At 59.0% G+C, this 27823-nt stretch overlaps 1 protein-coding gene across 1 annotated transcript; it reads left to right on the forward strand.

The window, feature by feature from the left end:
* On the forward strand, positions 1-27685 carry CCND2 (cyclin D2). The gene is made up of 5 exons (XM_004610442.2): positions 1-458; positions 2348-2563; positions 5398-5557; positions 14061-14209; positions 22079-27685. Exons 1-5 carry the CDS (start codon positions 264-266, stop codon positions 22226-22228), a joined length of 870 nt encoding a protein of 289 aa, XP_004610499.1. The 5' UTR covers positions 1-263; the 3' UTR covers positions 22229-27685.
* Positions 27686-27823: the final 138 nt, after the last annotated feature.

A 27823-nucleotide genomic window follows, 5' to 3' on the forward strand; every position in this document is an offset into this window, starting at 1 on the left:
CGAGCCCCAGTGCGCAGGGGAGGGCCGGAGAGTTCGGAGCCTCCGCGGCTCTTCGCCTCCGCCGCCCAACCCTTCCCTCCTCGCCTCCTCGCCTTCTCTCTCTGCCCTTCAACTTCACCCCGCCGCGCCCTCCCCCATCCCGAGTTAGCCAAAGGAAGGAGGTCAGGGAGAATCCTCTCTCCCTTTCCCCCCTGTCCAAAAAACAAACCCCAACTTTTTCCAGTGCGGAGAAAGCGAGGGGAGCGCGTGGGCAGCGGCTGGCCATGGAGCTGCTGTGCTGCGAGGTGGACCCGGTCCGCAGGGCCGTGCGAGACGCCACCCTGCTGCAGGACGACCGCGTCCTGCAGAACCTGCTCACCGTCGAGGAGCGCTACCTGCCCCAGTGCTCCTACTTCAAGTGCGTGCAGAAGGACATCCAGCCCTACATGCGCAGGATGGTGGCCACCTGGATGCTGGAGGTAAGTCTGCGTGCCCCCACTTCCCCCCCCCGTACCGCGCCCCGAGTCCCGCGCGCGCCCAGCCGGCCACGCAGAGGGGGCTCCCCAAAACTCCGCGCGCGCCTCCCCCGTTCCTGGGCGCGCGCGAGATGACCCCGCGCCCTTTGGTGGTGGTGGTGGAGGTGGGGGGGGGGTGAGGGAACGCGTGGCTCGGCTCCGAGCCTTGCAGGATGCAAGATTCCCTGGGGGAGGGGTGGGTGGGGGGTGATCTGGCGCGACGCGACTGTCCCGGGGCGGGGTGGGGGTGGGGGAGCATCCCGCGCGCGTGCCTCTTCCAACCACCCCCCACCTCCCTCTCCAAATCCGGACCTGCCTTTGCAGAAGCCCGGGGAGCTTTCTGTGCAAGGGGAAGGCAGTAGAAGTTTGAAAGTGGGAGCCAAGTTTAAAAAAAAAAATTTTTTTTTTAAAGCAGTGCCCCCCCACCCCCCAAATGGGCCTCAAGCAAATGCGCGCTGGACTCAGGTTCCCACATGTGGTCGCGACTCCGCGTTGGCACTTGGAAGGGGGAGGAGAAGGGAAGTGGGGCGGGGGGGGGGAGGAGAGAGGGACGGGGGAAATTCAGGCGCCCCGGAAGTTACAGCGAAGAAGCTCGTGTGTTTTAGGGGCGCCCTAAGAGGACCCCGTCTTTGCCCCGGCTGCAGAGCCGCGCGCGGCGGCGTGTGCCCACGTAGGCACCGCGCGCGACCTGCCGTGGTTTCGCCATGTTGCTTTGCAAAAAAACTCGACTTGGAAGCGCTGCAGAAACGTGCCCCCACGCCCCCGGGCCCCCCCCACGCCCCCCTAATAACGGCGGCCTGGCCCCCCAGCGCCCACCTCGTGCGGGCTACTTACAGTTAGCCGCGCCCGTTTCCCCCGGTGCGGAGATTTGGGTGGGGGAGGCGCGGGTGGGGGGGGAAGCAGCGGGGAGGGGGAGGGGATCAGGCGCCCCTAAAACGGGTGGCGCCCCCCCGGGACTCCTCCCGGGGGCTCCCCGAGCCCCATTGTTCCCCCCTTTCCCCGCCACGCTCCCCCGATTGCTGCCCTTGTGGGCCGCCGCCGACTCGCCCGCCCGGGCTCACCTCTCCAAGTTTCCCCCGGGGAGTCCAGGGCCCCGGGGGGGCGACACGCGGACCTTTCCGCGCCCCGAAACCTGCGTTTCGGGAAGCCTGGCTCCTCTGGGGGGTTTTCACGCCGGAAAGTCTTTCCTAGGATATTTCCTCGATTTTTAATTAATTTTTGAAGCCGTCCCCCCCCTTCCCCTGCTCCGACTCCGGCGGCGGCCGCGGCGGCGGCGGCGGCGCTCCTCCTCCCCCCCACGCTCCCCCCCTCTGCCCCGCCGCTCCCCACCCACCCCTCCAAAAGCGGCGCCTGCACCGCCAGGAACCCCCCGCCCAATTTTTCCAATTGTCGGGAATGAGAGAGCAGGGTCTGGGGGTTCGAACGGCACCAAGCAGGGCACCCCCGGAGCCCCCAGAATATTTTTATTGATTTTTTGAAAAGATGACGAAATCCGAAAAAAGAGACTGAGGGAGTTGGGGCCAGCGCAGAAGTGCGGGGCCAGGCGCGGCGCGGCGAGTCTGCGGGCGTCTGCACGCGCCTTTCAGGGACCCCGACCGCTCCTTGAGGCATCTTTAGTTCACCTTTTGATTTTTCTTTCCCAAAGAACAATTTTTTTTTTTTAAAGACACCTAGGTCATCGCCCCGCTGGAATTAACTGTTTCCGGGGCTTCATTCTTCACTCTCCTCCCTCCCCCCCCATTCAATAATTGTGGGCTCTTTCCAGGAAGGATGCATTTTCGCCCTCTTTTCCCTTGATAATTATTTTCTCCCCGCACCCCAACCCCTTCCCCACCCACCCCTCTTTCCTACAGGTCTGTGAAGAGCAGAAGTGCGAGGAAGAGGTCTTCTCTTTGGCCATGAATTACCTGGATCGCTTCCTGGCGGGGGTCCCGACCCCCAAGACTCACCTGCAGCTGCTGGGGGCCGTCTGCATGTTTCTGGCCTCCAAGCTCAAGGAGACCATCCCACTGACGGCGGAAAAGTTGTGCATTTACACCGACAACTCCATCAAGCCACAGGAGCTGCTGGTAATGACAGTGCCCAACCCCCCTCCCTTCTCTCTCTCTCTCTCTCTCTCTCTCTCTCTCTCTCTCTCTCTCTCTCTCTCTCTCTCTTTCTTCTAGTCAGTGCATCCCCCGCAAAAAAAAAAAATCTGGGGGCTGCAGAATAACCAGCACCATTGGGAATATTCACACTTTGGGGGACCCATTGGGAAAATTCACACTTTTGGGGAGTTACCCCTCTGCAGGGTGAGATGCCACATTCATGAATAGGAACTTCCTGGAGATGTGTCTGAGAGGTGCGTGTGTGCGTGTGCGTGTGTGTGTGTGTGAATGCACGCTTGCGTGTCCCGAGCCGTGAAACACAGTGACATCACGTATGACTCAAACCCCCCAAATTTCAGTTGCCAAATTCTGAGAAGCAGCTCCACTTTTCTTCACCAGAGCTTGTGGTCTCGGAAGCCCCAAAACCCCAAGTTCACGATAGAGCGCCTTGAGACGCCTGCACAAACTAGCTGAAAACTCTGTAGAGCACCGCTTCCCGCACCTTTGCAAAGAGCCGGGGCGATCCGAGGTTGGAGATGGAGGAATCTCCGATTGGGGCTGGGGTCCACTGCAAAGGGGGGAGGGGGATGGCTGGTCCACACAACCCCTCTCCCACCCAGTCTGCACTCCTTTAAGACATCCATGTGGCGCACAGCGCGGGGCTGCTAGATTGCGCCGAGGCCCACGCTCCGCGGTCTGCACAAGGCCCCCCCCCTCCTTTCCGCTGCCTCCCCCTCCTTTACTGGCAAGGCCAGCCCCAGTCCGCGGGGCTCGGACGGGCGGCCCAGACTGAGCCCTTTGTGCGAGGCCTTCCTTTCTGGGGCTGTGCCGCCACCTAGTGGCAGACATGTGCAGGCGCGGGCGGCCCCGGAGAACGCGGCCAGGGGCCTGAATGACTTCACCTTTGAACCGCTGCCAGATTTGAGCAGCCAGCCAGTGTGGGTTTTGGTCCCAGAGGCCCGGGAAGGTGCTTTTTTTTTTTTTTTCTGGGAGAGCTGCTTCCTTCAAAAGGCTGCGAGACCAGTGCTGCATATTCACATGCACCCTATAAGAAGGAAGGGCTGGAATTTCAAGACTTTTTTTTTTTAATTCCAACTTCTCGAAAGCCAATTGCGAATTGTAGTATATCGCTGGGGTTTCTGTTTTGGTTTGGTTTTTTTGATGGGGGTCCCACTGGGTGGTGCTCAGGGTTGACTCCTGGCTCTGCACTCAGGGATCCTTCCTGGCAGAGCTCGGGGTACCTTGTGGGGTGCTGGGGAATCAAACCCGGGGCGGCCACATGTCAATCAAGTACCTTTCCTGCTGTTGGAGCTTCCTCTGGGCCCAGCCCTGCAAAGGTGACTTGACAGAAGGTAAAAGAAGAGAAACAAAACAGACGGTCAACGTGGGAACCACCTCCTTTGTTCTTCACACAGGAGACTCCATACACAAAACATCATCTCGCCTTTGGTCCATTTTGTGGGAACCTGAGGAGGGGCTGAGGAATTCCTCGGGACCCCCTCAAGGTTTCCATGCACACGAATATGGATTGCTTTAAGCAAGCCTGCCCATTACCCATACCTTATCCAGAAATTGGGAGCTGGATTTCACTAATGGGAGAAAATGGGTTCCCGGGGAGGGGGTGGGAAGGAAGGGAAGGGGGAGCAGCTAGGCCTCACCGCAACTCTGCCACATAGCCCTGGCTCTGCTCTCCCTGGTGAAGGTGAAGCCAACGGGGGCATTTGGGGTGCCGTGGATGGGCGGAGGCCATTGGCAAGCCAGCCAGGCCTTCCCTGGGGTTCATTGATAATGGATATGTTCCCTCTGAGCACGTGTTTGTAGGTTTGGGGGGCCTGAGATTCCTCCCTGCATCATCCAAGGGCTCCATGACCCTGGATAAGCCCCTTCCCGGGTTCCCCTACAGATGCCAGCGTCAGTGACTAACACCCAGGAGACACAGGGCACCAAGGCCTTGTTGGTGCTAGGACCCTTCCCCAAGTTTCCTGCACTACATGCCAGGGGAAGTTTCAAGCCCCCCCCACCCCGTGGCACCCATGCCATGGTGGCGGCTGTGGAATTGAGTCAGGCAACCTTAGTTTGCGCTTTATCTGCGTGCATCGTCTTTTCCCACCAAGATAAAACCAAACAGAAAAGAACGCTTCATCCTGGGCTAAAGACAGAACCGGTGAATTATTTCCCAAGGGCCACCGTGACCTAGTCCATGTGTCACAGTTCAGGGTGCCCTGCCCCCGAGTCAGGCCAGAGGGGAAGGAGCTGGAGCCGGAGTTGGAGAGGAAATGGAATACCACTGGGGGCTCCGAGGGCTCATGCCCAGGGTTTGGACGCCCACTTGGGACCCAGCAGCCCCCCCCCCACCAGGCTGAGCTCCCAGGCCTGGCTCTTTCAGCATCCCCCCACCGCCAAAAAAAAAAAAAATTCTCCGGAGGGAAAAAGAAATAGAAAAAACTGAATTCTTGGCAGCGGGCCGCAGGCCTCATGATTTTCAGTGGGGCCAAAGAGGGGGACAGCCTCGACTCCTCAGTTTTAGGGGCGCCGGGATAAATGGGGCTGCCCGCCTTACTACCCCCTGCATCCTTAGTATGGGTCGGTTCAAACCAGGTGGCCGGATAAACAGCAGGGAAGCCACTTGCCTTGCGGCCCACCCACCCCGTTCCATCCCTGGTGCCCGCTCAGCGCCCCCGAATCTGGCTGGGCAGTGATCCCTGAGCACCAGCAGGGGTCACCCGGGAGCACCGGTGGGCGTACCCCCCTCTCCAGACCTGGAGCCTGACCCTCCCCCTGATTGGCTCTCCTCCCTCTCCCCCCCACCCCTCCAGGAGTGGGAGCTGGTGGTGTTGGGCAAATTGAAGTGGAACCTGGCGGCCGTCACCCCCCACGACTTCATCGAGCACATCCTGCGCAAGCTGCCGCAGCCCAACGACAAGCTGCCGCTGATCCGCAAGCACGCGCAGACCTTCATCGCCCTGTGTGCTACCGGTAGGAGCGGGCGGGGGGTGGCCGGGGCTGGGGGCGGGGCGGGGCGGGGCGCCGGGTGGCAGTTCCCAGGGGCAGCCGTAGGTGGGCCCGCATCTGGCGCCGAGGGCCGCGATGGATTCCTGGGACTGTGCTAGAATCGTTCTCTTTCCACCGCAGACAGAACTCACGCGTGGTTGAGGGTTGGGGGGTGGTCGTGGTGTGTGTGGGTGGGGGGGAGGGTGCAGCTTGTGCCAGTATCCTTGATGCTCTCGTGTTCCGTGGGAAGAGTCGACACCGGCTCTCTGGTGGGCTTTAAGATCTTTCTGGGCGCTGGAGCCATAGCACAGCGGGGAGGGCGTTTGCCTGGCACGAGGCCCACCCGGGTTCGATTCCCAGTATCCCATAGGGTCCCCCGAGCACCGCCAGGGAGTAATTCCTGAGTGCAGAGCCAGGAGTAACCCCTGAGCATCGCCGGGTGTGACCCAAGAAGCAAATATATATATAGATAGATTAGATAGATAGATAGATAGATAGATAGATAGATAGATAGATAGATAGATCATCTGCGGAGGCAAAGGATGCCATGGGGATAAGCCCAAGAGAATTTCATGGGAGGTAGGGGGTGGGAAGGAGCAACTGGTTTAGGGACCCTCTATCAAGATGAACAGACTGGACCCAGGAATTCCTTTGACTTTGTGGCCTTACGCCCCGGAGCCGCCCCTCTGGGTGTGTGTGTGTGGGGGGGGGTAAATCTAGGGCTGCCTGGACTCCCCACGAGGACCCCCTCCTGCCAGGTAGACCCGGGTTGCTACATAGTTACTGCCCTGCGGTTCTTTTGACACTGTCTTGGCCAGTTTCAGCCCTGGGGCGTTCAGAGGATGTTCAAGAGGGAAGGGGACGCTCTCCCACGTCTGCAGGGTCCGTGCTCTAACTGATCTGCCCCTGCAGATCCTCCCCCCCACTCTCCACCCTCCGGCCGCGGCCAAGGTCACAGAGGGGGTCAGCTCAAATTAGCCAGATGGACATTATGTTGCGGGGCGCTGTCAGGACTCAGTTCACCGTCTTGCTGCATGACCTTCTCGAGCGGGTACAGATGCAGCCGTTCTCAGGCTGTGCTCACAGTCAAAAGTTCAGACCCTAACCCTTGGGTGACCTTGGCTCACCTCTCGGCCGGCCTGGGTGACCTTGGCCAGCCGGCCTCACCTTTCTGACCTGCGGGTAAGACCCTGCCAGCCGCCTTTGGGGTGGCTGGGAAGACAAGTGCCGACAGCTGGTGCTCTACGGAGCCACATATACGGGAGGACCCAGGGGTGAGGGGTGGGGGCGGGGGTGGGGTGGGGGTAAGAGTCCTCCCGGCCCTGCCCCTGCCTTAGCCCAGCTGTCAGCCACCGACCAGGACCCTGCACAGCCTTGAGCCAGCCTTCCTGCAGCCTGGGGGCGTGGGAGGGGCTTGCCCGCGAGCCCGGGGCATTCCTGCTACTTTTTAGGCCGTCAGGGACCCTCCGCTTCCTAGTCTGCCCCCGGGCAGCGGCCAGCCCGGGGCGAGTGGTCACTAGCTCCCTTTTCCCTCCCTTGCCGGGGGCCTGTGCGAGGGAGGGGTCGAGCTGCCCTTCTCTCCCCGGCCCGAGTACAGCTCAGTCCCCACCCCACCCCACCCCAAGCGTGCCCAGGGCTTGAGAGGCGGATTTCCGCTTTGCCCCCAGCCCAGCTTCTGGGGTCCGCCCCCCCCTCTCGCTCCCGGCCTCCCAGGAGCCAGGCGGAGGGGGCGGGCCGCGGCCTTCTAGCCCAGATCCCTGGCCTGGCTGCCAACTTTGGGGCCGGAGCAGGGAGCTGGGATCCGGAGGCCGAGGACCCAGCTCCGGGCGGGGAGGCAGAGGAAGTCTGCATGAGCTGTGGGCGGGCGCCGGCGCCTGGCGGGGGTGGGGGGGACCGTCCTGCCCTCACCCCCCCCTCCTCCTGGCAGGGGGCGTTTCTTTGCCGGCGGTCCTGCATTACTCGGAGCGGCCAGTCCTGGAACCCCCACCAGGTGGCGCTGCACAGCAGGGAGGAGCCGCGCTTGAGCCCCCTGCTCCCTTTCCTGGCCCCCTCGCCCCCCTCCTGCTGGGGAGCCTGGAGGAGTCCCCGCCCCCACGGCAGGAACTAGTGACCAGCTGCTTCAATGAGCAGATGTGAATGAGAGATCCGGAATTAGGCTGCGGGGTGCCCAGAAGGTGCATGGGGGTACGCGTGTGTGCACACATGTCAGTGCGTGTGCTTGCCTGTGCGTGTCTAGGGATGTGTGTGTGGGGGTGCACACGTGTGCATACATGCCTGTGCGTGTGCTTGCCTGTATATGCCTGGGGATGTGTCCATGGGGGTGCGCATGTGTGCATACATGCCTGTGCGCATGCTTGCCTGTGCGTGCCTGGGGGTGTGCATGTGTGCATTCTTGCCTGTGCGTGCATGGAGGTGTGCCTGTGTGCATACATACCTGGTTGTGCACTGAACTGAATGTGTGTGTGCCTGGGTGTACGTGTCTGGGTCTGGGTGGTGAGTTGGTGTGTGTGCCTTCCTGTGTGTGGGTGTGTGTTGCCTGGGTGTATGTTTCTGTGCGTGTGTGGGGGTGTGGGGGGGTGTGTGCACTCGTTTGCTGGGAACCTGCATGCATGGACCAAACCCGAAGAGTCTGGGGGACTCAGGAGGGCTCTCCGGGAAGGGCGGATGGAGGGGTGTCCCCTTCCTCTCCCGGCCCGGCCCACCGCAGGGAGGCTGCTGCCTGGTACCTCTCTCCCAACTCATCCTTGGTGTGTGGGGTCCCGAGTGGGGGCTCCCTGAGACCAGCCCGCCTGGCCCTCCCTCCCCTCGAGAAACGAGCTGAGCCCCTGCACTGCTCCCGCCAGGGGCTGTGTCTCTGAGGGTGGAGACCCCCGGGCCTGCAGACAAGGGAGGACGGAGGAAGCCGAGACTTGCACCCAGCAGGGGGGAGGGGGCCCTTGTCCGAGACCCCTGCTTGGCAGATGGTTCGAGCAGAGCCAAAGGCATTGAGTCGGAGCTTGGTGGGGAGGAGCACTTCCCCTCCTCCCTGTGGCTGCAGGCCCCCCACCCTTGGTGCATACTCTGGGAGCCCCAGAAACAGCCTCCACCATGAGTCTCCCCGGGCCCGAGGCCCAGCGAGGATGGAGCAACCCTTCCCCGCCACCAGCTTTTCCTAAAGACATTCCCCCACGTTTCACTCCGGAAGAGAGGTGTGGCCCATGCTGGGCAACGCAGGTTCCCCAGGTGGTCGCCAGGAAGCCAGAATTGAACCCCGGTCCCTGTCCATCACGGGCTGAGGAGCCCCCGCGCAGCTCAGAGGCCCTGGAGCTCTATTTTCAGTGCTCTCCTAGAGACAGTGTGTGTGTGTGGGGGTGCCATTAGAGGGCGCTCTCGAGCCCCTATGACTGTAAGATGAAAGGGGGCGGGGTGGGAGGCCAGGACTGCTCCCCTCCTCCCCCAGCAGGGCATGCCGGCCCCAAAAGGGTGGGGACGACGGTGGGCACCTGGTTCTGATTTCACAGGTGTGCCTGGCAGGATGGGGGATGAGGCATGCTGGGCCCCTCCCCTTCTCTTTGATCTGTGCACGGGGATCTCGCCCCCTAGTGGTGGACAGGAGCATAGCGCCGCGCTCCCGCCTTAACGCTGCCCCTCCGGAAACCCAGGTTTAAAATCGGTTTAGTCCAGAACTGGGATCTGCTTGTGTTCCGGTCCAGGGCGTGGCCAGGACGGGTCCCCATCTCTTGGGCACCCCGGGGCTTCTTCTTCTGAGCCGAATGCCATTTTCAGAGACGATTTCCACCTCCGAGTGTGTATCTTCCGTCACTGCCTTCCAGGGGTGGGGGGTGAACTCACAGCCCCTCCATCACCCGGCCAGAGAGCTGGGGTCGCCCCCCCCTCTGCTGCCTGTGCCCAGAAGGGAGGGAGGGAGGGAGGGAGGCCGTGTCCAGCTTCCAGCGGGTGGACTCTGCCCCTTGTCGACCCTGGCTGAAATAGACTGGGATGAATCTAAGGGTACATCGGGCCGTAGAGAGCTGCTTCTTACCTGGAACATATGGGGGACCCCTTTCCTTTTCCTGCGAGCCTCTCTGAGCCCCCCACTTCTGACAGATCAGCAGGTTTTGGGATTGGCCCAAGGTTCAGCTCTGCCCGCCCATGCCGGGATCCCAGTGTCCCACAGAAAGTTCCAGTGGGAGGGGCTGGAGTGATAGCACAGCGGGGAGGGCCTTTGCCTTGCACGTGACCGACCCAGGTTCGAATCCCAGCATCCCATAGGGTCCCTCAAGCACCGCAGGAGTAATTCCTGAGTGCATGAGCCAGGAGTGATGCACCCTGTGCATCGCTGGGTGTGACCCAAAAAGAAAAAAAAATTAAAAAAAAAAGTTCCAGTGGGGTTAAGCCGGAGAGACAACAGCGGGGGAGGGGCTGGTGTGGCAGGCACCAAGCCAGGTTTGGTCCCCGTCACCCCGTATAGTCTCCCTGAGTCATCCCTGAGCACAGAGCCAGGGTTTTGGCCATGGTGACAATGGAGCTGGTGGCTGGTAGAGGGTTGGTGGCACTGGGGGGAGGGGGGATCAGGAGACCCCTCTGAACTGGGGGTGAGCAAATGAGGCTCAGAGAAGATGGGTCCCTTGCCTCTCTTTGCTCAGAGGTGGCGGGGGGGGGGGCGGATCAGGAGTTCTTGGCTTATCCTGTGACCTTGGTGAGTGATCCCCAAGGTCTCCTCTGTCCTGGAGACAGTGCTCCACCCCTCCCCCCCGGAAAGTTTCTGGAGAAGTGGCTGTTGGCACCCATAGTCATACAGAACTGAGAGTTTTGGGTCTTTGGGGGAGAAACATACGTGCAAGCCTGAAGCGGGGAGAGAGTCTGTGATCTCTGCACTGTGGGGTGCTCAGGAAGTCACCAATGTCTCCTCCCACTCCCCCAGTCGAGCCGCTGACACACAGACTGTGACCTTTCATTCCACACAAGAGTGCGAAGGGGGCCGGAACCATAGTCGAGCGGGTAGGGCGTTTGCCTTGCATGCGACCGACCCAGGTTCGATCCCCGGCATCCCATAGGGTCCCCCGAGTACCAAGTAATTCCTGAGTGCAGAGCCAGGAGTAAACCCCTGAGCATCACTGGGTGTGACTCAAAAAGCCAAAATAGAGAGCATGGTGGAATTTCGGAGCAGGAGACCTCGAGGCTTTTTTGAAGGATTTTTGTTCCATGCATCTTATTCACTTATATATATAGTGTGTATACATATATATATGCATACATATATATACACACACATATATGCATACATATTTTTTCTTTTTCGCTTTTTGGGTCACACCCGGCGATGCACAGGGGTTACTCCTGGCACTCAGGAATTACTCCTGGCGGTGCTCAGGGGACCCTATAGGATGCTGGGAATCGAACCCATGTCGGCCGAGTGCAAGGCAAACGCCCTACCCACTGTGCTATCGCTCCAGCCCCTACGTATGTATTTTTTTGAGGGCGGCTGTTGGGTTCACATCTGAGCTTGGGGCTCAGAAATAACTCCTGGCATATCTTGGGGCGTCATATGTGTTGGGGGCAGGGGATCAAACTCGGGGAGGCCTTCTGCATGCAAAGCAGACGCGCCAGCCCGTGGCACCAACCCTAAAATTGCCTTTGATGCATTTGCAAAGTGTCTCCCATTTCACCCCGTGTGATAGGAAGCCCCCAGCCTGCGCCGCCTCCTCATGTCTGGGTGCTCCTTCCGCGGGGCACAAGTGCTCGAGGCTATGAGTCGAGCTCTTTCCCCCCATGCCCCACCCACTCCCCACCCCCACCCCGCCCAGGAGCTTCTCACTAGCGGGAGTGTGTGGAATTCCCCGTCTGCGGCAGGGCGCAGGTTGACTCAGCAGCAGCCCAGAAACAGAAGCAGGTCCCCTGTGTCCCCTCTGTCCCCTCCTGGGGAGGGGCTGCCCCTGGGACAGCCCCTAGCAGGGACCCTGTGACTCTGTTCAAGTGTATCGAAGGGGTCCAGAAGAGTCCCTCACACCTGGGGCCGGGAGGGACGGCACGGTGGGGACGGCACTTGCCTTGCTTGCGGCTGACCAGGGTTCGAGCCCCTGGCTCCCCACCCCTTGATCCCCGCCAGGACCAATCCCTGAGCGCAGAGCTAGGAATAAGCCCTGAGCACCACGGGGTATGTGTGTCCTTTCTTCCCAGAGACAGACAGACAGACAGACAGACACACACACACACACACACACACACACACACACACACACACACACACTTTGGGGGTCACACCCAGCGATGCTCAGGGGTTCCTCCTGGCTCTGCACTCAGGAATTACTCCTGGCCGTGCTTGGGGGACCCTGTAGGATGTGGAGGATTGAGCCCCCGTCAGCCCTGTGCAAGGCAAACACCCTCCCCGCGGTACTGTGGCTCTGGCCCCTCCTTGACATTTTCATCCTGTACCATATAGTTACATAGTAGCAAAATGTAACGGTTATGCCGACTGGCGCATCCTGGATGGATTTCCTGACCCACTTCAGACTTAACACGTGGGACCCCTTAGTAGACAAACTAGATGACAAGCTCGGTATTGGGGAGGGCTCCAGACACTTGGAGTGATTCTCGGGGTGCCTCCGTCTAGCTTGGAGTGTGCCCGTCCCGCCGCCTTTGGCTAGCCTGGCTGGTACTTGGAGTCACGCACCCCCCTGCTCCCCAATTTGAGCAGTTAGGAAGCCGGCGTCACCAGCAGGACCTCCGCCCCCTGCATTCTTCTTGGTGGCCCTCAGCCTGGGTGGTACTGGCTGGCCTGCTGGACCACCCATCTAATCCCTTTGGCTTCCAGAATTTAATTAATTGGCTAAAAATTTAAAAAAGGAAAAAAAAAAAGGAATTGGATTCTGCACGCAGCGAGATCACAAAGCCGGGCCGGGGGAGGTGAGCTTCCCGGGCGGGGCCCTGCCCTGACAGATGCTCCCGCCCGCCAGCCTGCACAGGGCCCCGGGCCAGCTCCTGGCCACCACCCTGGCGGCACCATGAATGTCACAGGGTGGAGCTAACGAGGTGACTGGGCAGGGAACCCTGTCCTGGTGACCCCATGTGAGAGGGACCTACCGCAGCGCAGGGGTGGGGGGGGGCAGGGAGACGGGTGGCAGGGAGTTAGCGGGCCGCGGGCTGGCAGCGCACCAGGGTCCCTGCAGAGGCCTCGGGAAGGAAAGGCCAGGAGCAGACGGACAGACGGACAGACAGACAGACAGGCAGAGGGTCTGTCTACCGGGGACGGGGTCGAGGTGATGGGAGCAGGGTACCTGGTGCAGGGGTCTCCTGTGACTCTAACCACAGCTCCACGGTGATCAGAATGGGTCGTGTGTGGGCTCTGGGGTGAGCGCTCACGGGTCCGAGCACACGCCTGGCAGACTCTCTGCGTGCCGGATTCCTGGGGTCCTCCCCCCGCCCCGGCACCACACAGTCCCCCCCTCCCCCCCACCACCACAGCTCCCCTGGGAGAGATCCAAAAACAAACCAGAAAAAAAAAAGGCATGTAAGGGCTGGAGCAATAACACAGCAGGGAGGGCGTTTGCCTTGCACGTGGCCGACCCGGGTTCGATTCCCAGCATCCCATAGAGTCCCCTGAGCACCGCCAGGAGTGATTCCTGAGTGCAGGAGCCAGGAGTAACCCCATGTGCATCGCTGGGTGTGACCTAAAAAGAAAAAAATTAAGGCATGTGGGGCCGGAGCCATAGGACAGCGGGCAGGGCTGTTCGGGGGACTGACCCCAAGAGGGTCCTGCAGGGGCCCCTGAGCACAGAGCGAGGAATAAGCCCTGAGCACTGCCGGTGCGAGCCCAGAGTAATCAGGAGGGAAGGCGGGAGTGCCCGGGGCTGTGTGGTGTGGCTGGTGCCTCCCTCTCTGCCTGTCACCGTCCCTTCTGTCCCCTCTTCTGCTGCCCTTGCTGCTGGGACTGTGATGAGGTGAAGGACAAGCCCATCACCTCAGGAGCACCCGTTCGGGACCCTCAGAGGGCCCAGGCAGCAGGCGGGGAGACGGGATGTGGACCAGAGAGGGAGTGACCTGCAACGAGGGTGGGATGCAGTGGTCATTGTGGGCAGCAGGGACCCGAGGCTGGCAGGGATGTCTTTATCGCCCCCTGCTGGCTGCATGGCAGAGCGGTGGCCGCCAGCTCTGTCCCTCTGAGACCCGGTGGAGGCGGGTAGGGGTTGAGCCCCACAGAATCCATCCTCATCCTGCACTTCTCTCCAGCCAGTCCCTCTTCCCGTTTGGGGGTGGTGGGCATCCCCAGCAGTGCTCAGGGATCACTCCTAGCCGGTCCCCGGGAGCACTCTGGGGTGCCGAGGAGCGAATCCAGTCAGCCGCACACCACCCAATGTCCTACTCTTGCTCCGAGCACCTCTTTTTTTTTAAATCCCATCAATAATGGGGGGGTCCTAGTCAAGGGGGCCCCCCTTAGACTCCCCAGCCCCCCACCCGCCCATCTCTGAGGGTCTGCTGCCCGCTCACCGCCTGCCTCTCGTCCCCGCAGACTTCAAGTTCGCCATGTACCCGCCGTCCATGATCGCCACGGGCAGCGTGGGGGCCGCCATCTGCGGGCTCCAGCAGGACGAGGACGTGAGCTCCCTCACTGGCGACGCCCTGGTTGATCTGCTGGCCAAGGTCACCAACACCGACGTGGTAGGTAGCCGTCCCCTCCCGGGACGGAGGCGGCCGGCCGGCTGGCTTGGGCAGCGGTGTGTGTGGAGGGGGGCGGGGAGTGTGCTACAGCACAGGTGGTTGTGGTAGGGGCTCGTTGCCGCTTTGTGGAAGAAATGTCCCAGGTCGTCCCCAGGGCCTCCAAGGCGGTTCCAGGGGCTGGAGCCATAGCACAGCGGGGGAGGGCGTTTGCCGGCACGCGGCCGACCCCGGTTCGATTCCCAGCATCCCATATAGGGTCCCTCGAGCACCGCCAGGAGTCATTCCTGAGTGTGTGAACCAGGAGCAGTGCATCCCCAGGTGTGACCCCCCCAAAAGACGACGACAACAACAACAACAACACAAAAGGCGGTTCCGGTCCTGGTCCCCAGCGGGAGCCGGAGAACATGGGCCCGGCAGCTAGCGCATCTTTGCCCCGTTGCCCTTGGTGACGCAAATTTGGGTCCGGATGGATCTTGCTCCCTCCCTGTTCCCTTCTGTCCGTGACCTCGGTCAAGGCGGCTGGCCTGCACAGCTGCAGCCTGTGGGTCTGTGGACTCGGGCCAGGGCTGTCACCCCCAGAAGTGGGGGCATGGTGGCCCACACACACAGGGGCCCACTCCTCGCTTCCCTTGTGCTCTGGGGGCTGTGGCTCACTTGGATTTCTCTTTTCCTAACAATTTCTTCGGGTCTGGGAGCCCCACCCAGTGGTGCTCAGGGGCGAATCCCAGCTCTGGGCGACGCCCGTGCCATGCGGTGCTTGGGGAGGGACCGTGCAGTGTCCAGGGTCAAACCAGGCCTCCGATCTGCATCTCCCCAGACCTGACACGCACTTTCAAGAGGATAAAGGGCGAGGGGGCGTGAGCGATAGCATAGCGGGTAGGGCGTTTGCCTTGCACGCGGCTGACCCAGGTTCGATTCCCAGCATCCCATATGGTGCCCTGAGCACTGCCAGGGGTAATTCCGGAGTGCAGAGTCAGGAGTAACCCCTGTGCATCGCCGGGTGTGACAAAAAAAAAAAATAAAAACTTTAAAAAGGATAAAGGGCTGTAGACAGATAGGTCCGAGGAACTTTCATTTTCCCTTTTATTTTCCCCGTTGTTCCTTTGATTTTTTGTTTTCGGGCCACCCCCAGTAGTCCGGGGCTTACTCCTGGCTCTGTGCTCACAGAGCACTCCTAAGCAGCACTCAGAGGACCCCGGGCGGTGCCAGGGATCGAACTTGGGTCGCCTGCATGCAACACAAGTGCCTTATCAGCTCTGCGCTTGCTCCCCGAGAAGAAACTTCTCTTAGCTAGTTCCCAGGACACTGTGGGTCCCAGAGCCTGCCGGTTTGAAGCTACTTGGTAGGGGGCCAGAGTGATAGTTCAGCGGGGACAGCATTTGCCTTGCACGCGGCCGACCCGGGTTCGATCCCCGGCATCTCACATAGTCTCCCGAGCACCACTAGGAGTAATTCTTGAGTGCAGAGCCAGGAGTTGTAACCCCTGTAACCCATCTCCACGTGTGTCCAAACAGCCAAAAACTAACAAAATACCATTAACAAAGGTAGGGAAAGACCAGGGGCGGAGTTAACCTTTTTGAGTGTCTCCCCGAGACCCCTGCCCGGAGGAGGGAATTCGGTCAGGGGGCGACTGGACACGCCCGCTGTCCCCATCCACCTTCAGCTTGTGACATTTTTGTTTGATACCGGCCTTGGTTGAAAGGCAGCTCGACAGTGAAGAGGGCATTTGCTGCTGACCCGGGTTCGATCCGCGGCATCCCATAGGGCCCCGCCAGGAGTGATTCCTGAGGGCAGAGACAAGAGAACCCCTGAGCATCGCTGGGTGTCCCCCAAAAAGAAAAGAGAGAGGGAGGGAGGGAGGGAAAGAAGGAAGGAAGGAAGGGAAGGAGGGAGGGAGGAAGGGAGGGAAAGAAGGAAGGAAGGAAGGGAAGGAGGGAGGGAGGAAGGAAGGGAGGGAGGGAGGGAGGGAGAGTGAGGGAGGGAGGAAGGCAGGCAAGCAGGCAGGCAACTGAGAGAAGACTGTGGGTTCTGAGGTGCTCGGGAGTCCTGGAGGGGTCTGGGTAGTGGGGGGCGGGTAGGGCCTCCCCAAGGCAGCCTTACATCAGCTTCTTACGTGCTGACTCCAAAACCGGCTCCTCAAAACTGGGGTTCCCAAATCCCGATGCGAAAGGCGCGCTTCCTGCCTGGCAAGGATGCTTCCTGCTTTGCAGCCCCCTCGAGCATCATTTCTCCACGTGGAGGAGCTGTGGGGGGTGCATAGGGTTCACTATGGGCACCCAGGGTAACCCATGGCCTGCGATGAGGGGGCCAGCCAGGGAAGGGGGGCGCGCGTGGGGACCGGAGGAACCAGGCTGAGAAACAGTGCTCGCAGGGCGAGTCTGAGCCGGCACCCAGCGCCTTTGGACCTGGTACCCTCCCTTCCTCCCTCCTCCGAACATCGCCTATTAAGGCTGTGTGGCCGGACCCCTTCCCTGACCCCCAGAGACAGGATCTTCGGCTCCAAGCTTTTGACCCCCGAGGCGGCAGGAGGCTCCCTGCTTATTTATAGCCCCGCTCTATAAATAAGAGCTCATTGGCTGCTCCCTGCTCCGGCACCCCTCAGGGGTTGCAAGCAGGCAGAGGTCACCCCTGGGGTGACTATGCCCCGCCCCCCTTGCTCTTCAAGCTTGCAAACCCGCCTGAGCTAGCAGCTGGCCCGCCTCACAGCTCTGATACTCTGTAGCCAGAAGGGGTGACAGCGGCTACAAGGGGCTTGTGGGGGGCAGGCGTTCCTTCCACCTCCCACCCAGCCCTTCTCACCCAGGGCCCCAGAGTTTAAGCTGGGCAATGTGTGAACTGAAACACGGTGGGCTGGGGAGGTTGGGCTGGGGAGGTAAGGCAGAGGTCAGAGGTGCAAGGACAGGACCCATCCTGGCAAGCGCATGGACTCCTGAGGCCCCCCCCACCTCCCCCCTGTAACCTTCGAGAGTCCGGGCTCCCGCTCAAGCCTGACACCTCGCCTGGCCCGCAAGGGGCTGGAGAGTAGTACAGAGGCTAAGGCACTTGCTTTGCACGCAGCTGACCCGGGTTTGATTCCCGCTCCCCACCCCCACCCCCACCCCACCCCCACCCCCACCGCAGGGTCCTCTAGCGCTGCCAGGAGTGAGCCCCGAGCACAGAACCAGGAGTGAGGCCCCCCCCACCCGAGCCTCACCGAGTCCTCCCGGCGGCTGCATGGGTGGGGGGTGCCGGGTCGGAAATGAAGGCTGGGATGGGAGCAGCCGACTCAGAGCCCTGCTACCCGAAGAGGGACCCTCAGGGTGGGCGGGAGAGATGGCCTTGCATGCGGGATGCTCGGGTTCATCCCCAGGACCACACGGCTCCCTGAACCCCGCTGGGGACAGTCCCAGAGCACAGAGCTAGGAGTCTCATCCCTCCTACCTCACCCCACCCCCAACTCCCACCACCACCACCAAAAAGGGAGGAAGTCTCATAAATTTATTTATTTATTTATTTATTTGGGGGCTTGGGGGTGGGGGGTTGGAGCCACACCTGTCAGTGCTCAGGGCTTACTCCTGGCTCTGTGCTTGGCCCCGGGCAGGGCTGCGGGGACCAGTCCTCCTCCTCCTCCCCCAGCCCTGCGCACAAACGTTCATATTAAAGTGACGGACGTGGTGGTCGCAACCGTGCCCTGCATGCAGAATGCCCAGGGCTCGCTCCCAGCCCTGCGACGCCCTGGGCACCAGCTGGCACCTGAGCGCGTGTCGCTCCACCGGGAGAAAACTAAGTGGACGCATGTGAAATAAAGTGTTACGCCCCCTAGGTGCAGCCAGAAATCAGTTTAGAGGGGTGGGGGCGATAGCACAGCGGGGAGGGCGTTTGCCTGGCACGCGGCTGACCTGGGTTCGATCCCCGGCATCCCATAGGGTCCCCCCCCCCAGCACCGCCAGGAGTGATTCCTGAGTGCAGAGCCGGGAGGAACCCCTGAGCATCTCCCGGTGTGACCCAAAAAGCAAAAATAAAAAAAGAAATCAGTTTAGCGGCAGGCGTGCGTGGAGCCTCATGTGACGTCACCAGGTGTGGCGAAGAAGCTTCATGGCCTGAGTCTCCACATGGGGGCCGGCTGTCCCTGGTCTATACGTGCGAGGCAGCGGAGTGGCCCCAGCCAAGACCAGCCTGGGGTACTCAGACCCAGACAGGAAGTGGGGCCGTGTGGTCTGTTAGGGGCGGAGATGAACCCCGGGGAAACAGCCCAAACCCCACTGTCCCCCCACCCCACCCTGGGATGCTACTCTCAGTAGCCCATCCCAGCCCACGCAGGCGGGTCCGCCTGGAAGGTCCTGGGGTCTCAGCAGGGCAGGCCACGAAGCTCCTAAGCCTCCCGGCACCGCGGGTGCGGGCAGAGCTGATCACATCACCCACAGCCCTGGCCCCAGGGCCACCCCCGTTCTGCCCCGGCCCCAAGCTCGTGCTCCCTGGGTGTCGAGTCACCCCCCCCCCCCCCGTGCACAGTTTTTCCTGCCCGTGGGCTGAGGGGGAATCAGACTGCAGACCCTCGGCCCCTGGCAGGGCCCACGTGCGCCTGAGAAACGGTTCTCAGTCGGTCCCTCGGGGCCGAGATAAACGGGGAACGCTCCGTTCCCGAGACCAAGCTGAGAGAGGCGCCTGACAGTTTGATGGGGAGCGAAGTCTCAGCGGGGAGGGTATTTTAAGGACTTTTTCCTTCCACTCCAAAGTGCTGCTAAAAACAGACACGAGCCAGAGTGACCGTCCTGCCCCGGGGGTGGGGGGGTGGGAGGGGAGGGGGATGTGACTTCTGAGCTTCTGATGCCAGCAGTGTCTTGGAAAGGGGCTGGGGGCTCATCACCCGCCCGCCTGGTTCCCTAGAGAAGCCGTCTCTGGGCTCACCCCCCCTCACCCCCTGGAACAACCGGGGGCTCCTCATCCGTCAGGTTTCATGCCAGCGCTTAATCTCACCGCCCGCTTGTGTCTATAGAACCCCTTGAGCCCCAGTGGTGAGTCAGCCCCGGCTCCTTGGGGAGGGAGGCAGGAAGGAACGGGGGACAAAGAGCGGCCGGCAAGTGCCTTGGACATCCTGGGGTCCCTCGGGGCCTTTTGAGAAAACTCCCGTGGACGGCTTCACACCAGCGAGATGTCGATGTGTGTTGCGGGGGATGGGGGGGTGGGGTCGGGGGTGGGGGGACCTTTGTGTGTTCCCTGGAGCCGCCGTTATCCCAGGGCAAGTCACCGAGTGACCTCGCTAGCTGGGCGTGGAGCAGTTCCCCGAGGGCCCCAAAGTCAAGGTGAAGGCTGTCTGTCCGGCTTTTCCATCCCGGTGCCGGGCCCTTCGTGGCCACGCCTCCGTATCAAGAACCTGGAGTGTCATCCATCGGGCCGCGCTGTGAGAGCCCAGCAGCCGGTCACACTCTTCAGGTGTCACCGTGGCGTCTGAGGAGCCGGTTGTGGGGTTTGAGGCTATTCCCAGACAAATTGGTGCAAGACACCAACTATTCGAAGGGGCCCCCCCAGATCCAACCAACCTGCGCTCTCGGGACTCTCAGGGCCGGAAGCACTCTGGACTCCTCCCTGGCTCATCATTTGCCGAGTCTGGGGATTTGGGGGGGCAGGGGGGCGGGGGAGGGGGGTCTGGTCTGAAGGTGCCATGTCTAGAAGGCCAGTGGGGGCGGGGGGCGGGTAGGGGTGGAGAGGGGAGCAGCAGAATCAGAGGCGCCTCCCCCCATATACACACACACACCCCGGGGTTGGCGGGGCGGCGGGTGGGGGGGTCCCTCCCTCATTGGGTATGCAAGGAAACGCGCCCGATAGCCCGGGAAGAAAGGCGGAATGAGAGAGTTTCCTAGCTTGGTCGCCGTCTGAGTTGGCCCCGGCTCCGGGGCTCATTCAGCCCTTTGTGTCGGCGTGGGAGGCCCGGAGGCCCGGGGAGTGAGGGATGCTCGCGCACGGGGGGCCGCTGCCCCCAGTTCCGTCAGCCCATTCATGCGGCAGGCCGAGGGGGCTGCGGTGCGCAAGGCTGGAGCCAGCCAGGGGAGGAAGTCGGGGGGTGCGGAGAGAGAAGGCTGCTGCCGGGGGAGGGGGTGGGGGGGAGGGGGAGAGGACAGGGAGGACGGGGAGGAGGGGCACCGGACCCTCAGAGCTGCCCAGAGCCACCTCTCTCCTCGTTCTGTTCCATCAGCTTGTTGGGGGTCGGGGATGGGGGCCGGGGGGGAGCATGTGTCAGCACCCAGGGTTGGAGCTTCCGGAAGAGGGAAGCAGGGGTCCCCCAAAGGGCCACCCTCCTCGTGTCTCCTAGCCCTTGATCTGCCTCTGGAGGCTCGAAAGATGGGGGAGGGGGTGTGGTGGGGGGGCTCTTTCCCATCCCTTGGGCCGAACAGGGGAGAGGTGAGAGGGGAGAGAGTTCTGGAAGCAGGCTGCCAGTTCCTCAGCCATAGGTCTCCAAAGGGAGAGTCTTGCTGGGGGGTGGGGGGGCAAGGGGGTCACCTTAGTCTCTCCCTGTGAAGTGACGCCTTCATGCTCTTGGAGCATTATAAGTCCCGCAGAACCTCTTCTCCCCACCGGACCCCCAGGTTCTGAGATGATCATACCCACCGCCCCGCCTCCTCTCCCCCCACCCCCCATCACTTTCATCTTTAGTTGGTGCTCAGGGATCACTCCTGGCGGTGCTTGGGGGACTGTATGGATGCCCGGGATCGGATCTGGGTCAGCCACAGACCAGCGAGCCCCCCCCCCCCAAAAGATTGGAGCTCCTAGGCACGAGTGGAGCCGTGAGGTGGGAAGGGGTTGGGTGGGGGCGTTGGTGTGGGTGGGAAAGCGTCAAGACCCTCCCTCTTTTTTTTTTCTTTTTGGGTCACACCTGGCGATGCAGAGGGGTGACTGCTGGCCCTGCGCTCAGGAATTACTCCTGGCGGTGCTCGGGGGACCCTATGGGATGCTGGGAATCGAACCCGGGTTGGCCGAGTGCGAGGCAAACACCCCACCCGCTGTGCTCTCGCTCCAGCCCAGTCAGGCTGAGTCAAGAGTAGAGGCACCCTGAGCCCTGAGCACTGGGTGTGCAGCCCCAGTCCCTGCAAAACGGGGCCCAGGGTGAGTGAGCAGAGGGGACGGACCATCTCTCCCTGGTGACAACCCCCACCCCCCTCCTGTGTCGCAGACACAAGCTTCGGTCTCGGCTGGCGTGCTGCTGCTCCCACCCCAGTGCAGCCCCACGCTCGGCGTCTCAGCCCTCCCAAGCGGGGCAGCGGCTCCAGCGTCTGGTTTTGAGTCAGCGTCAGGTCGTGTGTTTTTGAGGTCAAAGCGACGGCTAGCAACGGTTTGGTCGGCCGACTTGAGGCAGAGTGTTCCTGGTTGGTTAGAGGACCCCTATGGGTGGGGGGGAGGATGCAGGATTGGTCCAGTATAGGCCGGCCTGGACTCTGTCTGCCCCGCCCCCCGCCCCCGAAGGAGAAACCTGTGTTGTGCCCCTGGGTTACGGGGTCACTAGCATCTATGAGAAGACCTGGGGCTGTGAGATTCGCAAGTGCCTTTGGGGCACGTGGCTGAGGTAGCGCTTCCCCATGCCCTTAGCCCCCTCCCTGAGTGCTTGGCTGGTGGTGGTACCCAGAACAAGCACCCTTACCACCGCCATCCCCACTTGGAGGGGAGAGTGTGGAGAGACCAGCTCCTGCCCGCATTCCTCTGTGTGTGTGTGTGTGTGTGTGTGTGTGTGTGTGTGTGTGTGTGTGTTCGTTCATTCCCATGGCCCAGGGCATCTCTCTCACCTCTCGCTCTCCCAGACTCTTGTGTGTGTGTGTGTGTGTGTGTGTGTTCGTTCATTCCCATGGCCCTGGGGCATCTGTCTCACCTCTCGCTCTCCCGACTCTTCTCCCCCACCAGGATTGCCTCAAGGCCTGCCAGGAGCAGATTGAGGTGGTGCTGCTGAACAGCCTGCAGCAGTACCGCGAGGACCAAGGCGAGGGGGCCAAGGGGGAGGAGGAAGTGGATCTAGCCAGCACCCCCACGGACGTCCGGGAGATCGACCTGTGAGCAGCCCCCACCGTCAGGCCGGCGGCGGCGGGAGAGACGCCTTCTTCCATCCGGGCTCTCTCCTCCTCTCTGGTTCTGTTTTTGTTCTTTCGTGTTGGTTTTGTTTTTTTTTTTAGGATGCAACTTAAAAAAAAAAAAAGAAAAAAAATGTCTGCCACCCCCACCCCCTCCCCCACGTAGGTCCTATCGAAAGATCTTTTAGAAGTGAGAGAAAAGGGTCCTATATAAAAAAAAATGGAATCATTCGAAGCATTTGGTGATTTGGTGCCTATTTGAAGTACCACAAGAAAGGGAATCCCTTGTTTCTGCGAGCAGTCAGTAGTCAAGTGCTTACAGGAAAACCTGCAGAGTAGCTAGTGAAAAGTGTATGCTTGCAATACGGGACAAGTTAGAGGAAGCTTTCTTTGATTTTTTGTTTGTTTGTTTGTGTTTGATTTCCTATTATGTACTAGCCCATCCATCCCTTTTAGGATAAATGTCAAGGAACAGCATGTGTCAAGGATGGCACGGTGAGATTGCAAAGCATTGAACTCCAGAAGGAACCAGAAAGCATGAGCAGGAGAGGTGGGGGGGAGGGGCCGGGAATCAGTCTGTCAAATGCCCCTGGACCAGTTTGGACGGAGACACACCCACTTTCGATCCCCGCCATTCCAGGGGAGCAAGGCGGGCTCTGACACGGAAACATTGGCGCATCTCAAAATTCCACACCCTTTGCTGTTTACATTAGCTGCTACCTACAAACAAAACAAAACAAAAAAAAATGATGTTGGATTTCGACGGTTGGACCCAGGTGCTAAGATCTTGGGTTTCCTGCATTGAGTTATCAATGGCTGCTTCTTCCAAACTGGGTTCTACGCAAACACTGCCACCCCCCCCACCCCCCCACTGTTTGTACCCGAAGGGGCCGTCTAGTCATTGGGCCATAACCAAAACACGTGTGTTCAGGTGGGATCTGGCATGGAAACTTTTCTCTTTGTATGTTAAAGAGAGTAATGTGACCTTGGCATCCTTTATTAGGGAAAGAAAAAAAAAACTTTTTTTTTTTTTTTTGGTGCTGATTGGCGTGTCTGGTCAACAGTGTAGCATTGTTATAAACCATTCCATTCGAAAAAGCACTTTCAAACATTGTTTCCCCGAGGGATTAGATGGGATGGTTTATGCGTATCATGCTGAAAAGGAGACTCCGGACCCTTCTCCGGTGTCTTTCCCCCCCCCTTCCTGTCTCCACGCTGGGTTCCATTTCCCCTCTGGTCTCTGACAGGTTCTGGTACCGAGTTCTGGGGGAGCCCTTAGCAGGACTTAGAGACACCCCTTTCCGCCAATATTCCCATCACAACATTCCTCAGCAAAGCCTACATAAAAAAGCTCTGTTAGCATTTGGATGGCTAGGGACGGTCTCTAATTCTACCTTGCTAGCTCTCCTTTGGACTCGGAAAGGAAAGTGGCTTCCGTCAGCCTGGAATATTGCTCTCTTTTCCGGTTTTTTGGTTTGTTTTTTTTTTTTTTTTGGTTTATTTGTTTTTATTTTTCTTTGGTTCATTTCATAGCAAGGTTGTGTTCAGTGTACTTGAATTCTCACCCCCACCTCCCAGCCCCTCCACTTCTTTAGAGGCAAAGAGGTTGGAGCAACAATTTTTTTTTTTTTGCACAGTTACAATTGACAGGTAATGAAGCTAGATGTTAAAATATCTGCCTTCTCTATGAGAAAAAAAAACAGCAAAAACCAGAACAGGGCTTCTTAAAAACTTTATTTTATACACCAATTCTGCCTGGTTTTGTAGTCTGAGGGTTGAAAGATGGAGAAAAAAATCTTAAGGGTCTCTATTTTGTTTTTCATTTTATTGTGTTCAGTTTTTTTTTTTTTGCGCTGCTAAGAAGCTACATTCATCCTTCTTCCCATTAACAGTACCTAGCTGTAATGTTTTTTACAGTGTGCTGCTATTTTATAAACATTTTTATAATATATTATTTTACTGCTTAACGTCCTGAAGTAGTAGTTGGTTGAGATTTGAGTTTTTCATACTGGAAAACCTTTCCATAGTCTTGTTTTCTTGGTAGCCTATCCACGGTTGGGTTTTTGTTTTTTTTTTTGGCTTTTATTTTTTTTTTTTTTCGGTTGTTGTTGGGTTCAGTTTATTTTATTTTTCCTCTCTGGTCACATTCTTCAAAGACAGAGTATTCTTTTACCTCAGGTTTACTGGATTAAAAAAAAAATCAATAGCTACAAAAGAAAATGATTCACATTTTTGTTTTCATAATACCTCACAGTTTGTTAGTTACAGTTTCTGCTTGGGAGCCCAGCGTGCTAGACTCGGGGTGGAGGGGGTGAGCGGGGTGGAGGGGGTGAGCAGTGAAGACCCCCCCACCCCCCCACCATCCTGCTGAGAGTGGACAGTTGCCTGGATTTGGGCACCCCCTGGGTCTCAGCCCAGGGGTCTTTCCGGCCACCAAGGTCAGAAGGTCAGCAGGCTTCCGTCTGGACTCTGGTCCCCCTTTTGATGGCAAAGTGACAATGGAACAGGGGTTCTTGCTCCCCATGCGGCAGGCCCGGGCAGACCCGGTGCCCAGGCGTGGCTGCACTTCGGTATGCCAGGGGGGCGGGGAGAGACGGAAAAGAGATACCAGCAGGGTCCTGGGAGACCCTCTCCCTCCAGCCCTTTCCACAGCAGGGGGCTTCCTCGACCCGCAAGGGCCTTCCGTCCTGCACCTCCCCCCCCCCAACACACACATCTTTTTTCTCCTTTCCCGGACCTGGCCAGGCCCAGGTTTCGGATGCTCTCAGAGATCTTTCTCGGTCTGGGGGTGCGGGCAGCTAAGCCCGCAGCCCACCCGGGGAGTGCGGGCAGTGTGGGGTTCTTCTCCCACCCCACCCCCGTCCCTGGGCTGCAGCGGGCAGGCGCCCCGACAGCCTGGCCCTTGGCAGAGCGGCTCCGAAACGGTCTTGGGGTTTGGATGGCATTGAGTGGGCACGATTGGAAGAATAGGTGGGATGAGGGCTGGAGGAGAGATGGGGAGAGGCCGGTTCTCGCCAGAGATGGAAGAGAGTCTGTCTCTCTTGAGGGTTTGTTGGTTTGTTTGTTTTCCTTTTTTTTTTTTCTCGGTAGAAGGCTTTTGGATCTGGCGAGTTAGCGTGACCCTAAAATTCTAGGGAGTTTCCGGTGGAGCAGGAAGTGATGCTGAGATAGATGTGCAGGAGCCGTTTCGGAGAGGAGAGCCGAGAGGCGAGCCAGGCTCAAAGTCAGTTCCCAGGGACCCCACCGGACAGCCGAGGACAGACCTGTCCGGGAAGGGCTGCAGTCCCCCCCCAGCCCCCGCTGTCATCTGGAATTTGATGCTTTCCCTGGAGCGCCAGGGAGCACGGCAGCCCCTCCTTCTAGGGGGTGGGTTTGCTGGCAAGGAAGAGGCCCCTGCCCTCTTAACACCGGCGGGGCAGGCAGCACCCTGGATGTGTTTTATCGGGGTGAGATAAACCTGACCTTGGACCTTGGTTTCCTTGGTAGGAGTTTTTGTGCCAGGGAGTGAGTTCCAATTCTCCCCTGGGATTTTTATTTTTATTTTTTATCCTTTCCTTTTTTTTATTTTTATTTTTATTTTAATTTTCCTGTTTTTCTCTTTCTCACATCTCCCGCGTTTTAAAAAGGGGTTCTAAACCAATTCTGATCTTGTAACCTCGGTGACGTCTTTTCTCTCCTTCCATGATCTCTGAGGTGGGGGTGTTTTGCTCAATCAGCAGGGGTTGGGGCGGGGGGGCGGGTACCCAAGTTGTTCCCCTCAGTTGCCAAATTTTTGTTCCTTCCTCCTAGTCTTGGCCAAATTGTAAGGGGGCAGGGGTGGGGGATGTGGGAATTCCTAGTATGCCAAAAATCTGTGCTCAGCAGGTCCGAATGCAATGCGGATTCTGAACAGCCCCAAAGGTGGTGTCTCGGGCATAAAGTAGCTCCCCCTCCCCCCCAACTCCACCACTGTCCACCGTTCCAGGGGTCTCCTGATTCTAGGATTGCTCCACGACCCCTGCAGCAGCACGCCCCTCCCTGGGTCTTCCTGTCACGCCCTGCTCCCCATGGTCTCTGAACTCAACTCCTCCCTGGATTCATTGAGGGGAGGCTTCTAGGGGCTAATTGACCCCCCCCCCCCACTCAGGAGCCCTGGTCTTGGCCTGGCCCACCCCTTCAAGGCAGGATCAGATGGTTTTCTGCCAGAGGCCTGGGGAAGAAAGAGACTTAGACCTTAATCTCCTGTAAATAAGAGCCGGGGTGGGGGGGAGTTCCGGGAGATAGGGTTGCCAGTCCGTGGGACTTGGGACCCCAAAGGGTCCCTCCGTGTTTATCCTTGAGGCCATCTGACCCTGAGAGTAGCTTTCAAAGGGAAATGAATGCTGATCCGTGCCCCAAAGTCACCCAGCGCTGGTCGCTTCCTCCGTGGGGGCCGGGAGCAGTTTCCCTGGGGTTGGAGTCTGACGTCCCTGTGGACCCCCGGGGTGTGTGGGGGGAAGGAGGCAGGAATCAGGCAGAGGAGGGCACGGTCCACGAGCTTCTCCAGTCCTCATGGTTCTGTGGGATTCGGGATTCTCCACAAGCCCGTGGGGTGGGGGTGGGGGGTGGGGTGGGGGGGGTGAGGGGTCCTTTTCTGTCCGAACCACGATGCCACGTTTATATGTCTGCTTTATAGACCCGCTGGGTTCCCACACCTGATGCTTGGCACGAGACAAGCTCAAGGGTCTAGACGCATGCATCACCGCATCTTGTAGGGTGTTCACTGCAGCCTACTTTGGGGGAAAAAGTGCCTTACTGACTGTACCCTTTATGGTGTCCAAAATATTTTGACAGATGTCTGTCCTTTTAAAGAAAAAAAAAAGTTTTTTTGGGTTTTGTTGTTATTTTGTTTTCTGGTGGATTTTTTTTTTTTTTTAATGATAATGGGGTTTTATTCTTACCTGCGTGGGAACTCTGATTCCCCTGCACGTCTCCGGGCCATTGGATTTTTTTTTCCCATTAGTTCATGTACCGTGTACCTCAGATCTCTCTTTCTCATTTACAGTTCCTCATCTTGAACTTCTTTTTTTTATCATGATTATTATTTTTTTTCTTGCTTTAAAAAAAAAGTGTGATGCCATATAGAGTCAATGTTATTCTCTCACAATGTAACTCTATAAGAGGTGTGGGTGTTTATTCGGTCGGGAATGCTAGCAAAAATGCTAAAGTAGCATGATCAGTCTAAACAAGGTTTTTAGGAAGAAAGGAAAAAATAATGTTTTATTGATGATGGATGGTGACATGGTAGTCAGCTGCCATTGAAGAGATCCTATCTGTTCAGTGTTAAAGTGATTTTTAAAAAAAATAACCTGTTATTCTGACTAGCTTAAAAACAAAAAAAACAACAATAAATATGATGGATTTGAAAATGGTTTGGGATGCAATTAGGTTATGCTATTTGGACAATAAACTCACCTTGACCTAACTCTCTTGGCTGTCTGGATTTTTTTTTCTCTCTCTCTCTGCAGAAGGGGACAGTCTTCCTGGGCTCTGAGGTGGGAACTGGTGGTGGTGTGACAGGCACAGGGTCGAGTTGTGTCCGTGTCACTGCCATGGCAGGAGT

The sequence above is a fragment of the Sorex araneus genome, chromosome 6, assembly GCF_027595985.1.
Source record: "Sorex araneus isolate mSorAra2 chromosome 6, mSorAra2.pri, whole genome shotgun sequence".
NCBI lineage: Eukaryota > Metazoa > Chordata > Mammalia > Eulipotyphla > Soricidae > Sorex > Sorex araneus.

Bases quoted from the DNA above. Each gene is read 5' to 3' on its own strand.
- CCND2 (XM_004610442.2), top strand. From the start codon at position 264: ATGGAGCTGCTGTGCTGCGAGGTGGACCCGGTCCGCAGGGCCGTGCGA. The intron at 2,564-5,397 runs GTAATGACAGTG...CCACCCCTCCAG, and splicing joins TCAAGCCACAGGAGCTGCTG to GAGTGGGAGCTGGTGGTGTT. The intron at 14,210-22,078 runs GTAGGTAGCCGT...CTCCCCCACCAG, and splicing joins AGGTCACCAACACCGACGTG to GATTGCCTCAAGGCCTGCCA.